This window comes from Drosophila virilis, chromosome 4, assembly GCF_030788295.1.
Source record: "Drosophila virilis strain 15010-1051.87 chromosome 4, Dvir_AGI_RSII-ME, whole genome shotgun sequence".
NCBI classification, from domain to species: Eukaryota; Metazoa; Arthropoda; class Insecta; order Diptera; family Drosophilidae; genus Drosophila; species Drosophila virilis.
The window spans coordinates 15,897,550-15,911,301 of NC_091546.1; the positions used below are offsets into that span (position 1 = coordinate 15,897,550).

Here is a 13,752-nt window from a genome sequence, read left to right on the forward strand (position 1 = left end):
AAATGCGTACCTACATGCATGTTTATATTTGGGTGTATGTAGGTATTAAATATGTACGAATGCATGTTTATATATATATATATATATATATATATATATATAAGCATTCAATGGAGGGTAAACAAAAACGATTTTCGCGATTCTTCCACACATGCGGGTGGAATTACCCGAAACCCCGTCTTAACGTGCCCCTTCATTAAATAAGGTAACAACAGTGAACGTTTCAGCTTTTTAGCTCTTACGGTATGGGTTGTGCGTTGATCACCAATCAGGCAATCGGTCAGGACAAACAGTTTATATATAGTGAATTACTGAGATCACGATTAAAATAATAGAAATATACAGTTAACTTCTTTAGATTTTGATTAGGAGATGGTCAGATTTGACCGGTTAAACAATATTATTTGAACTGTACAACATGGAAAACTCTATTACACTGACCATGCCTAGACAAAACTGACATATACAGAGAAAAAGAGAGAGAGAGAGGGAAAAAGAAGAGACACAGTTCGAGAGTCGGACAGTTGAAGAGTTGTTTTTGTTATGGTTATTGTTGTTGTTGGTGGCAAAAGGCAGAAATCAAATTACAATTTCAATATGCGATGCGTACAAATGTCTGTTGGTGGCAGTTTGGCTTTCAATGTGAACATGAAGTTTCAAGTTGATGTTTAGAATTTGTGCGGGTGTGCGAGTATGTGTGTGTGAGTGTGTGTGACTGGCTGGCGGGTACATTTTGATTTGAGCCCACAAAATGGATTTCTTGCTGCTGCAACTCTCCGTTTGTGTCTATGTATGTGTGCCTGTCACTTAATGGAATTTATCACATTTTAACTGTGTGACAGAAACGACAACGTCAGCAGTGGCAGCCCCGACTGTGTGGGCGTTGGTTGAAGCATCCTAGTCCAGCTGCTGTTGCTGTTGCTGTTGCTGCTGCTGTGTCCTGTGCTGTGCTGTGCTGTCCTGTCCTGTCATTTGCTTGGTTTGTCAGGCATGCATTTGAAATGTTATTCAATATGCAAGTGCAAGTTTCGCATATTGAACGCTTCCAAGTGTCACAGTCATTGATTCCAACAATAAATAATGCAGGGGCCAACAAGTGTGTTGGCTCTTTATTTATTCAAATGAAGCTCAGTCTCACTCCCTCCACTGCCGCCTGCTAGCAATTAAAAGCCAACTCATCAGGCGGCTATTAAGCAAATGTAAATGCAGCCAACTATCAACAACTGTCTGCGGGGAGTTCAAACTTTGCGGCAACTTAACGAGTGCGACGACGATTATTAAATTAAAACGTGCAAAAAACTTTTCCCAAAGATGAAACTTCTTCTTTTATTTTTTTAGATATGCTTCTTTCTTTCTTTCTCTTTCTATTTTTTTACACTGCTACGCATAATTTATTATGCGAGGCAAAAATCTGCTGCAGCAAATTTGTCACATGGGATAAATAATAAGAAGAAACTTACTTAACTTTTACACAGCATGTGCCACAGGCCACAAGGAGGCGACGTCTACAACTACAACTACAACAGCTAGAGCTCTGCTACCTCGGGGATTTGTGACTGAGCTTCAGCTGTAAATTACCCATACGCCATGTGCTGCGAGGGAGCATTCAAAATGTATGAAAACTGTGACCAGACCAGCGTGAAATTAGTAGTAAGCACTTTAAATAGGTCGTTGCTGCTTATTGTTCAGCGAGTTCGAAAAATGAATTCAAAAGGGTGTTGTATAATTCAAGAGAATTGAAAGCAAAATTTTATTTGAATTAGATTAATAAACATATGTATATGTACAAATTTTCCGGGAACAGGTAATTTCTTATTGAACTATTTACTACAGATTTTTATATCATGCAAAATATTATACAATGAAAAATATTTCACGGTAAATTGTTTTCTTATATTTAAGACTCCCAGCTGTTTATCTAGACCATGTTTAGTCTTGCGATTATCCACACCTCCTTTAAATCTGTTGCCCTTTCAAATATTTTAATTTCTAGTTGTAAGTGATAAGTTTATAATCCTTTTGATGCTTTCACAACTAAGTATGCCCCAAAAAGGAACTTCATATTAAGTTCGTGTAGTAAGGCTTCACATATTTGACCTACATAAATTGAGCTAAAATTTAAGTGATAAGATGTATAAAGTCTGCCGGTCCACTTTCACTTGGTTATTGAGCTTAGATTGCGTTATAATGGACTAGCAGCTTGTGTGCAGCACATGAGCTGCCTTTGGCCGTATCGCAGAGCCGAAGGAGGCCACTAAATATGTCAAAGTGGAGGCAAATTTATACACAAACTGATAAACAAAATCAGCAGAAAAAAAAAATACTTCTAAGAATAAAAAGAAAACGACATTTTAGGCTGGCTGGCGGCAATGCTGCAACAATTGCTATCTTGACGTTGTCATCTTTAGAGCTGGGAAATTGCCATTGCCATTGAAATTGGCTCCGTAGCCGGCAGCCCTGGGTACAAGTCGTGGGTCTTGAGTCTGTTTGTTGTTGCTTTTGGCACGCCTATCAGTGGAATTGAATCAAATTACCTTGTAATCTTAACCTTAAGGTTATTTGCCGTTTGCCGCAAAACGCTTTGTGCCCTGCGTTTAGTTACTATTTGAGTGCCCCAACACAACACCAACATCCTCCCATATACCCAAGCCCAAAGTTGACTTGGCAACACTTGACTCTCGCATTACACAGACTCTAGTTGGCGTTGCACCTTTAACACTTGATTCCCGGCGGGGTGGGCTTGGGCTCTTGGAGGAAATATAAATGGAAATCTAGCATTACGTCTTATCACGATTGCAAAGTTTAAGTGACTTTTCTGCAAGTGCAAAGCGATAGCTACGCTGCATAGTTGTTCTTGTTGTTGTTGTTTTTGTTGGCGCACTTTGAAAATGTAGCAAGTCAATCAATGTTGCTAGCTCGTGCGCTGGGGGAGCTTGTGGCAGCTCTAGGTAAGTAAAAGTTAGTTAAATTTCGATTAGGCGACTGTATCTAAAGCTCTTAGCTTGAAGTTTCTTTTACTTTATGAGCTGTTTATAAGATGGTTCGAATTGGCTTGAGTCAGGTTAAATGAACTAAATGTATTTTTATTTATCATTAAACAAATTTCTGTGTAACTATTAATTAGGTTTTATAAGCTTGAAATGTGGGTTTACAAACAGAGCAAAACTTAGACCACTCTCGGAGATTCTTAGTAAATGCCATTGTAAAAAAACAAACAGACATAAACATGTGCTAACTATGTTTATTAAACAACTATTTTATGTATAATTAATATGTTAAGCATAGGAACCCATTACCACAACTTTCATAGTTTTAACAGGTGTCACACTATTCGCCCTCACTCGCTCACATCGTACAACATTTTCATCAATTCCGACACATATTCATCCCACTTGGACTGAAATACATTGCCTGCACATGGAGCGCTCATATCGTATTTTTGTGTAAATTTTTCAAGATCAAAATTGCTATGATCCTCGGCGTTCTTCAGCTCCATTTTCTTTTCGTCGAAGTCCAGTTTACCCGACTGCTTATAAACAAGTGCCACATAACGTAAGAGGCCGCTATCCTTGGGCGGCATTGGTCCAAAGTACTCGGATATAGCCTGACCTTTGGCCACGTCCATGCCGGGCACATTGACCACCAGCCAGTGCAGCCACGAGCGGTATATGGGATACTCACGACTGGGCGCATCGGGACTGAGCATAATGATCGTATAAAAGGATTCCGCATCGGCATTCCACTCGAGCCTGGGCTGGAATTTCAATTCAGTGGGGGTGTACGTCTTACCCTCCTCAATTTCCATTCCGTTCTCAAAACGCATCTAAAGTTTTGGCTAGAGTATAGTTAGGTTTTGGTTAGGTGTAAATGGACTACCTTAAGCAGTCCTTGCGGCAGTTCCTTGAGCACATCTGGAATCACATTCAATTCCTTCATAAGGCGTCGCACGCTCAGCTCCTCCTGTTCGGCTCGAGTCAGGCACAGGACGTACAGCAAAACAACGTAAAATGAATTCATATTCAATGCTTTCGACTTCTGGCTAGAACGCAAAGCTTTTATAGCTCCCGAATCGATATTACTAGGCACTAATCGTCGACTGCAATTGTCAGCGCAAATATAATTAAGAAAATTGAGCGAACAATTTGCAATCATTTGTGAAACTTGTGCAAATATTTGCATTTATATTCTTCCATGTGCCGCACAATTTCTATAATTTTCCAGCCGCTTTTGTTGTCTAACAAATAAAATTAAATTAGGGCATTGACACGATATAGGGGTAATAAGTACAAATAATTTGTGTCAAATGGCTTTCATTACTAATGATTTTGTAGTTTGTATTATTAAAAAAAGAATAATAATAATAGGACTTTTAAAGAGCAGAAGAGCTTAACTTTGCATTGACCAGTTACCCAATATAACGTAATGGAAATATTAACATCATATTTTAGAAAATTCCATTTGTGAAAAAGATTGTTTTTTTCATTAGAGCTGCAAGCACCAAAAATGTAGTTGGAATTTAGGTTTGCGCTTCGGTTGGGACAGCCTGGGCAGCGGGCTTGGTTCCAGTTTTTATTCTTAGTAAAATATGAATTGTAACTTCAAGTTCCAAGCGTTTCGGTTTAATAATGGATTGCAGCCTTGGTTCTCATATTTGACGGAAAGGAATTTTTTCTCTTCCGTCCAACAGCTATTATTTTTGAATATCATTAGTATTTATATTATTTGTAATATATAAAATATTCTAATTGGTGTAATTACACACTAACTTTTTTTAATTTCGTCAGGAACGTCTATACACTTGGCTAAGATTCGAGTCCCACGCCTAGTTGAAACGAGGTTGCTTTGGCAACTCATTAACCCAGGAATACATTTGTAATAATTAAATTAAGTTATAGTAATAAAAAAAGTAACTTTATCTACATAGTTTTCACCATCTTTCAGCAGGTTAAAAAGTGGTTTACTTGAAGGACTTATATATTCGCCTGCTGCACATTTGCATGGCAATTAAAAAAATGATTGCCAAGTGACGCACATAATTTAAGGAAAACTATGTGGGTTTTTTTTATTTTTGCTACACCAGCAGGCAAAAGCAAATAAGCACTAAAAATGCTCAAAAGTCAAAAGGAGAAGAGTTGTTGCGCTCGAGTTGGCAGCCCCGAGCGAGTACCGAGCAGCCAACTTCGAGCTGTGGCAACATGTGCGTCTAATGTGCGCACATTAGCAACACAAATGCAGTCGAGATGACTGAAGGATGGGCAAGGGGTCGACAGGATCTGGGGATGAGCCTGGGCACAGGAGTCAGAAGCTAGTTGAGCTATGCGGAGCCGGCGCCACTCAAGCAAACGAACGCACTTAATTTATGCAATTTGGTTAACAACGTTAAAATTGTAGACGAGCAGCTGGGAGCAGGATGTGCGGAGTGTGGAGTGGAGAGGCTGCGGCAGGCGGGGGGCCAGCATAGACTGGCAGTCAGTCGGGCGGGCGGACATAAATCAAAATGGAAACAATAACGCAAAACTGAAGACGGAGCACAGGACACAGGAACAGCAGCAGCGGCAGCGGCAGGAACTGTAGACGGCACGAAAGGAGTAATAAGGATAATGAAGCAGCAACAGCAACAGCCGCTGTGGCATGCGTCCTTCTACTTGATGCTGGGCACTTGCCATGTAAACGATGATGAGCACGATAATGATGGCATTTGAATGAGCACACACACACACACACACACACACACACAGCACGTGTGCCTGTGTGTGGCAGCACATTGATGTCGTAATTTGAGCGCGGCGTTTGCCATTTTCTCAATATTTGTCGCAAATATTGGCTCATTATTTGGCCTTATTATACATTAATTTGCCTATTAATTAATTTAACGTTTCGATCTCGCAGCTTAATTTGTGCGTGTGTGCGCCCAGCTTTCTTTGCAGTTATTAATATGCCAGCAATTAGCTGGCAAAATTGGCTGGCCCAAATTAGCTGACAACTTATACAACTTACCTGTGCGAATGGCTCGAGTATTTCGATGACATAATTTGGACCGGAGTTATGTGAACCGTGTTGATAAATAGCTATAAATAATTTCTTTAAGGCAGGTAGGCATTAAATGTGTGTAGATTATTATACAAAGAAAACTAAACTCTGATCAAATTACATAAAATCAAAATATATGTAAATGTGGCTTGAGATTGAAACCCACGATTAGATTCTTGCTTTAACGACCGGCTCACTTGCCGTCCAGCTCATCTATTGAGTACTTTAGAAACGTCTTTATATACATACATATTTATTTAGTAATTATCTTATCGTAGCTCACTTTCAAATACAACAGCCATCTATGCCAAATACCACAAGCCAGTAGTTGCTTGTGCCACCGATTTTCTTTGGCTCTGCGCGCCCCTCCGCTAGGAGCATGTCGCATTTCATTAGCAACTCGGGGTTTGGGGGTTTCTGGATGCAGTATCTTGAAAGAAGTAGTTGCTCCAGCTACTGGCTGCATTATCTAGTTACTTTTACAAGTTTTGCCAAGATTACGAACGAGCTGAATGGGTCTGTAGCTGAAGCGAATTTCTATTCAAGAAACTTTTGCATTGTTGTTGCAGCTGCTGATTTTGTGTTCCTCTTGCTGCACTAATTTGCATGACCTTTGGCTCCGCACAGAGCCAAGCCAACTAACCAGGTAACCAACTAACCAACCAAGCAGCCAGGGAACAGCCCAGCCAACCAGTTAGATAGCCCAACAGGGCCTCAACATTTGAATGGCATTTCATTTGCGACGCTTTTCAACGTTAATGCCATGGAAAATGCATAAATTGCGGCACTCAAGTGGAGAACTTGCTGAAAAACAATGACAATTCTTGGTTCAACCGGCTGTTGGCTGCAGGTGGCGACGGTTGAGGGGAAGGGTGGGTTGGACGTGAGCGAGTTGTTAGCCAGGCTAATTAGCAATTTCCAAGCTTAGCTGCAGCTTATCAGTGCACGAGCTGCTCTAAAATGAGCTGCCTTTTAAGGGGGGAAAAACTCAATCGTTGGCATTTTAAAGATTTTTCCAAAATGCGTTCGTTGTGTGCAGTCAGAGTAGAAATAGTTTAAAGATTTTACATTTACAATCCTTAAACAAAGTAATTTGTAAACTATTATTCTTATAGAAAACTAAATGTTAAACAAAAAAAAAAAATTAAAATGTTTACTTGGTGGACATTTATTTATAAAATTAATTTTTTTTATTAGAACTTTAGGAGTTCGTATAGAAAATGGATCCGTTTCCTTGGGCACACATTTTTATGCATCAATCAAAGCACAAGAATATAGTTTCTCAAATAAGCTAAAAATAAAGATGTGTATTTCAACTTTAAAACTGAACTTTAATTGAATTTATAAATAACAAATTTATTAATTTTTCATGCTTTTAATACTTAGTTAGACGCGTTTTCCCGCAGAGAACCCATATGTTTGAATGTATGTCCGTCCAAAAGAGTTTTCACTGTACTATTATTATATTAATTAACCGAACCTTGTTTAAATTAGCTAACTGGCCATTGACTCAGATACTCATGCACCAGCCTGTTCTTAGAGCTCGGATTCTTAAATCATGATAGAAAGATCAATTAGAACTTTTTATATCTTGATCAACGCTTCGTATTTGAATTTTGTGGCAATGCAAATTGTCCAAATTAAATACAAGTTTCGATGTGAACATTTTAAGAACTTTTGTGCCAGCCTGACTAAAATTACAGCCCCCTCCCTCAGCCCGGCACTCAGTTCCACACACACTCGGTACTCGGTAAATGCCATTTGGCAATTTCAGTTTTGGTTGTGTATCCTTTGGCGCACAGGACTAAAGCGCTTGATATATCCATTTCGTTTGGAGGATTCTTCGCGTGCCTGTTAAGAGCTGCTGCAACAACAAAGCAATTGTTATTGCTGCTGTTGTTGTTGTGTATTACATGCGTGTGAACTGGCAACACAGCAGAGCACAGCACACACACATATGAACACTCACACACACGCACACACTCAGACAGCATACAAAAAGTGGGGAATTGTTCATTTTGTGCTCAACTTTTGGTTTTGTGCTGTTTGTGCGCTTTGTGTTTATTTATTTAAGTGTTATTTCGTTTTATTTTCCAAAATTGAGTTATAAAAAAGTTTTGAAAATTGTTTAAATGGAAAAAACAGATTGAATATCCTCCAACCGAAGCACGCCCCCTTGCTATCCCCTAGCCCAACGAGCAGCGAGTGGCAGCCACTTGAGCACATGTCAAGTGGAAAATCGTTTTGTTGCTCTTGCCACTACCCCCCGCACCCGGCACCATGCACCCCGCACCCAGCACCCATCGGGCTACGACTCTTCATAAATGTGCGGGCGCTATGAATATGTTTTTGATAAAGTTTATTTATATATGTGTATGCAAATCGCATAATGCTTGTAAGCAAAAGGGTTTTCGCATCCGCTTTTCCTTTTGCTCGAACTTTTGCTTTTACTTGCGTGTAGTTTGAATTGGTTTGCCAGACCCTACGCCTCAGTGGATCGCCTGATATATGCATTTATATAGCCGCTCACATATTTGAATAATTTCCGTTTGAAATTTCCTTTTAAAGCGTTGCCCTCGCCCCCCTCCCCACTCCATTCCCAACGCAAATTTCGCATTGTGTCCCCGATAGGCAAATATATGTATTTCTTGGCAACTTATCCAAGTTTTCCAGCTGACTGCCATTTTCTTTATTGTCATTGGCTGCCACGCAATCTCGTATCGGCGGCTGCGGCGGCAACATTTACCGATTTATTTATTTTGATTAAGTGCCTCCAATTGTTGTTCTTTTTGTTGGCAACGGGAAGTAATTGAGGCAATGTGACGCTTTGCGTAATGTCCCGATAACGTTTTAACGCCGCGCCGAACACAGTCAATAAAACAAAGTCTGAAAATTCAAAAAAACCTTTTTCAGACTTCTTGGGAAAACGGTCTCGAAATTGTTTTATGATAATATTTAAAAGTATAATATGCTACTCTGTTATACTCCGGCTGGTTCTATTCGAAATAAATGCCATCAAATTTTAACAAAATAACTAACTGAGAGTTTATATGTTCGGATATTGCTTCACTATGCCTCTACTCCTAAAAATCGAACGAGAGGTAGTTTATTGTGAAATATCTCGGAAAGGAATTTATTAAGAGTATACTTATTAAGTTCGGTTTCTGGGTATCAATATTTGAACATAATATTGTTGATAAAAAACTGTACATTCAGCTTAATATTGAAATTGTGTATGATTCCCATTAAAAATTCTAGATGTTAAGCTTCTTAAAGGTTGAAAATGTAAAATATTCCGATTGCATTTATAAGGCGACAACGGTAGGAATAGCTTTACAGGCTTTTCTAGTCTGATTATCTGAGTCCATCCATCTGGTCTCCTAGCTAATATTCATATTTTTTACAACCAATTGACAATTTGAAATTTGTACACATCTCGTGGGCTTATCGGACAGTCAACATAATGAAGGCACTTCAATAAAGGCCGCTGGGCAGCAGTTATGTCTTTATTAACGAGTCGCAACCAAAAGTCGAGGGGTTTTTTGTAGAGTGCGGCGGGTAATACTATAAAAATATAAATGTTGGCTAATAAAAGGGCGCTAATACTTATGTGGGGCAGGCAAGAAAGCGATTAACCCAGAAGATACAAAAGGGGGCAGCCATCAAAAGTTTTTGGCAGCTTAACAACTTGCCAAGGCACAAATATATGTATATAAATATATATTTTTTTAACGATAACAAATCGCTTACGGTTAACAGGCGGCATTAATTCTCATTGTGGCGTAATTTTCACAGCGGCATTTATTGGCTAATTAAAATGCCGCTAGGGCAGTTGCCAGAGTTTCGAAAGACAAGCCCCCAGGATATGCGTGTAGAACATGGCACGAGAAGTAGGAACGGGAGCGTGGGCGGTGGTGGGGCTAGCTGCCAAGCACAAAAATAATGACCGCAATTAATAATTTTGACAATTTACACAACATTGCGCAAAAGATAAGGACAAACAGACAGCCACTTGCCGGGGTCCTTCGCGAAGCAATTCTTTCTGATTTCTCGACAAGTCCCAAGAAAACCCTTGCTCTACAGAGCAATCATTGCTCATTTGGCTAATAAGCTCATCAAGTGTCCAGGTCTTTAATTTTTTAATTGCATATTTATTGGTTTGTTTAATTTTCATTTTCTACATATTTTTCTCTGCCCATTCCCAGATCGAAACGCTTTAAATTAGTCGTTTCTGTGGCTGACAACTCTCGAGTGCGGCCCTTTTCACTTTTCCATTTTTTCTCATACAGTTTTTTTTTTGTGTATATATTTTTTGTTTTTTCTGTGATTCGCTTAAGTTGCGCATAAAATAAATCAATTATTTTAATTCACTTTGACAACTCGCGTCATTTGCAGCTCCACAATTATGTTTTTCTCGAGTTGCTCTTTTGCTCTTGACATGGGTCTGTCAAGGGGGCTGGCGGCTGGGATTGGAGGTTGTCGGGTTTCAAAATGTTAATAGCAATGAGAATTGGAATATGAATGTTCGCGTATTAATGTAAGACTAAACCATTTTTCAATGTTTAAAATCATATATGTTTTGTTAGCTCTTTTGTTGTTAAAAAATAACTGTATAAAGTTGCGCTTTATACATAATATGTTAAATTAATAAAATAAATATGAATATAAGGCGATAAAAGAAAATATTGAAAAGTAAATGGAATTATATATATAAATTTAACATATTTGATAAAACAAAGCGGATAATGCGATACCAAGAAAGCATTTCAGTTTTAGTAAAGTTTTGGTGAATGAAAGAAAGATTAAATTGTGATTTTACTTATTCTACTTCTGCAAAACAATCAACTTGGGTATGAAAACCAATCAAATAAATATTCAAAATGTGTATCTAAACAATAAGGGTCAGCCAAGTGTAATATATTTTCAGAAGTCTTAAGTAATAAGTATCATTGGCTTTGAATGGAAAATTTTCCATTATCAATAATTACCCGTTCGGAATGCTGAATGGTCCAAAAACTTTAATACATTTTCCAATTTGCCCATAATTACACACACACACACACACTTACAATACAACGAAGCACAACAGAATTTCTGTTCGACAGCCTGCAAAAGCCCTGCCCTCAACACCTCAGCGCCCCGCTCCAACAGTGTCTCCAGCATGGAAAGCATGCTTGAGCCAAAGGACAGCAGAGAAAACTTATGACAGAAATTCAATAGCGCATGCAATTGAAGAAATTATTGTGCAATTTCAATAACTTTCAATTGGGTTTTCCATTTTCTGCATACACTTTTTTCGCCGAACTTTATCTTATCTTATCTTTTATTGGTAGGGCACGGCCTCTCCACGAACCGAATCGAACCGAATGGAGCATAAAAAATGAAAACTTTCTTAACTTTTGTCTGTCTTAAGACGATTTCCGGCCATTGAGGGGCTCATTGCCTAAGAAATGCTGAGTGCAGTCATAATTTCGGGGATGGGAGGGTACAGTGAAACTTCTTTGAAGCGAATTTATTAAATTTGCGATTGGTTTTGTTTAATGCCAATTTTAAAACAACTTTTCTCCAATAATTTGTAATTATTGATCTAGTATAAGTTCAATCTCTGGCCATTTTGCCATAGCGGAGTTTGACTGTGTCTAACTTTAGACATTATGTTGATTTGTTAGTTACTGACCAAGCACTTTCTGGGCATATCGAAGCACCCGACTGGCCGACTGGCCACTCGGCTTATGCCATAATCACAAAATATGACGCCATTTGCTCGCAATTTTAAGAGCTTAACTATGTAAATCTTTTAATATGGCCAATGGATGATGCGCCAGCGAGCGCTACGGGCAGATATAAAAATTGCATAAAAAACTAGAAGCATAAACCAGAATGCAAACAGCGCCACGGCGGCTGAAGCCAAAAGGCAAACAATGCAATCCCGCCAAGAACTCTGCTGGCACAGCTCCCAACAGCCAGCCGCAGCAGACAGACCTGCTCTCTTGCTCCTCGATGGAACCTCTGCGCTATATGTACCCCTCCGGTACCAGGCAGGCATCCCAGCGGAAGACATAGAACGAAAATATGCCTTGAAGGCGCGACGCGCGCACGGCAAAGCTTGGCAAAGTTTTTCGCATAAACATGAAAAACATGAAAAACAGCAAACAACTTGCAAAACTCATGGAAAGTAGTCGAAGTGCAGAACAGGGGCCATGAAGTGGGCAAACCTTGGCCGGGTTATGCATAAAGCAGCCAGCGGCACAGCACATGATATATGTGCGCCTATGTAAACATATATATGTTATATATATATATATATAGAGAGAGAGTCTGTTACGCAAATATACATACGTATATCATATGATATGCGCGAGTTACGTGTGGCATGCAGTCCACAGATAGATGTGGCAGCATAGTTGGATAGTTTTGTGCGTCTGTCTGTGCCCGCTAGGTAAATTTTGTGTGCAACTCTTGCAATTGAAACAATATTTGCGCCTTTCAGTCCACCCTCGCATAGGTCAGCATATGGAACTGGCTTGAGGGTTGAGGGTTGTGCTTGAGCATTGTGCCTGCAACTTGCCATTGCGTAGTTCTTGGAGCACGTGCCGCAGTTTTTACCAAACCATTAATCAAACAATTAGAGCTGGTTTGCGTCAAGTAACTGCCCCCGCACCATTCCCCAGCCTACCCAGCAAACGTATTTGCATAAATTATGGCTTCATAATAACCGCTATTTGTAATTTTGGTCACTGCTGGGCGTTCAGGTTACGCCCACTTCTAACACTTCTAATACCCCCTCCAAGTGGCACTTGCGTATGTATTTCAAGCAAGGGTTGCCCAACTTGACGATGATAAAGCATTTCGTTCGGTTTTGTGTACAGCTTACGGGTAATTTACTAAAAACACGGACTATTTGAATTCGATTTGATTTTAAAGTCTCTTGAAATTACAGCTTCGTCACATTGCAAAACTCCCTTAAACTCTTTTTAGGGACAGTCACAAAATTAAACAGGTAAGTTCTTTAAAGTTGATCAGAACTTTGAAGCTGATTCAAACAACCTTTTAATCCATTTATTTTTTTAAATGAAGTTAAGAAAATAGCATAATTATAAAAGAATGACTAAGAATATAGAAAATAAGTAAAGTTTATAATTAAATTATTCATGGTTTATTATTGATGGAAAGAACTATTGGAAAATAAGCTACTCTACATTTCTGACACATTGAAAATTTGACCATGGAATCAAGCCAGAATGCGTGCCATAATTGTATAGTTCATATATTCGACCTCCACAGCGAATTATAACTTCCGCTAGCCCTAATCATCAAGTCTATATCGTGATGTGTTTCCTTGCTAAATTTATGGCAATTTGCAAGGGTTTGAAACCTGAATAGATCAAGTGTGAACAAGCCAAACAAAGCACTTGGGAATTATAAGTGTTACTTAGGAGGCGAATATTGAATATTTAGCAAATCTAATAACTCTCTGTCTCTCTCTAATTACTACTTGTGTGCGTGTCAATTAATAGCTGCAGCTACTAATTGTGCAGCAGGAAAATCACTCGATTCAAATTAAAGCCAACTGAATGGCAATTATCGACTATAACAGCAATGCACGCACACAACAATAACAATTAAAATGTACGACAACTGCAAATTGGAGATGGGTTTTCGATTTTTTTTTTTTTCCAATCTGGCAACGTGCCCGGACGCACATAATACCCAGAAAATGTA

At 39.1% G+C, this 13,752-nt stretch overlaps 1 protein-coding gene across 1 annotated transcript; it reads right to left on the reverse strand.

Moving 5' to 3' along the window:
- Window positions 1–3,221: 3,221 nt before the first annotated feature.
- Window positions 3,222–4,167, reverse strand: a5 (antennal protein 5). Its single transcript, XM_002051674.3, has 2 exons — window positions 3,877–4,167; window positions 3,222–3,823 (listed from the first exon to the last, which is right to left on the reverse strand). Exons 1-2 carry the CDS (start codon window positions 4,150–4,152, stop codon window positions 3,338–3,340), a joined length of 762 nt encoding a protein of 253 aa, XP_002051710.2. The 5' UTR covers window positions 4,153–4,167; the 3' UTR covers window positions 3,222–3,337.
- Between the last annotated feature and the right edge of the window lie 9,585 nt (window positions 4,168–13,752).

Excerpts from the sequence above, each read along its gene's own strand:
- a5 (XM_002051674.3), bottom strand. The coding sequence starts at position 4,152 with ATGATTGCAAATTGTTCGCTCAATTTTCTTAATTATATTTGCGCTGAC. Across the intron at positions 3,824-3,876 it reads TGCCGCAAGGACTGCTTAAG|ATGCGTTTTGAGAACGGAAT; the intron begins GTAGTCCATTTA and ends CCAAAACTTTAG.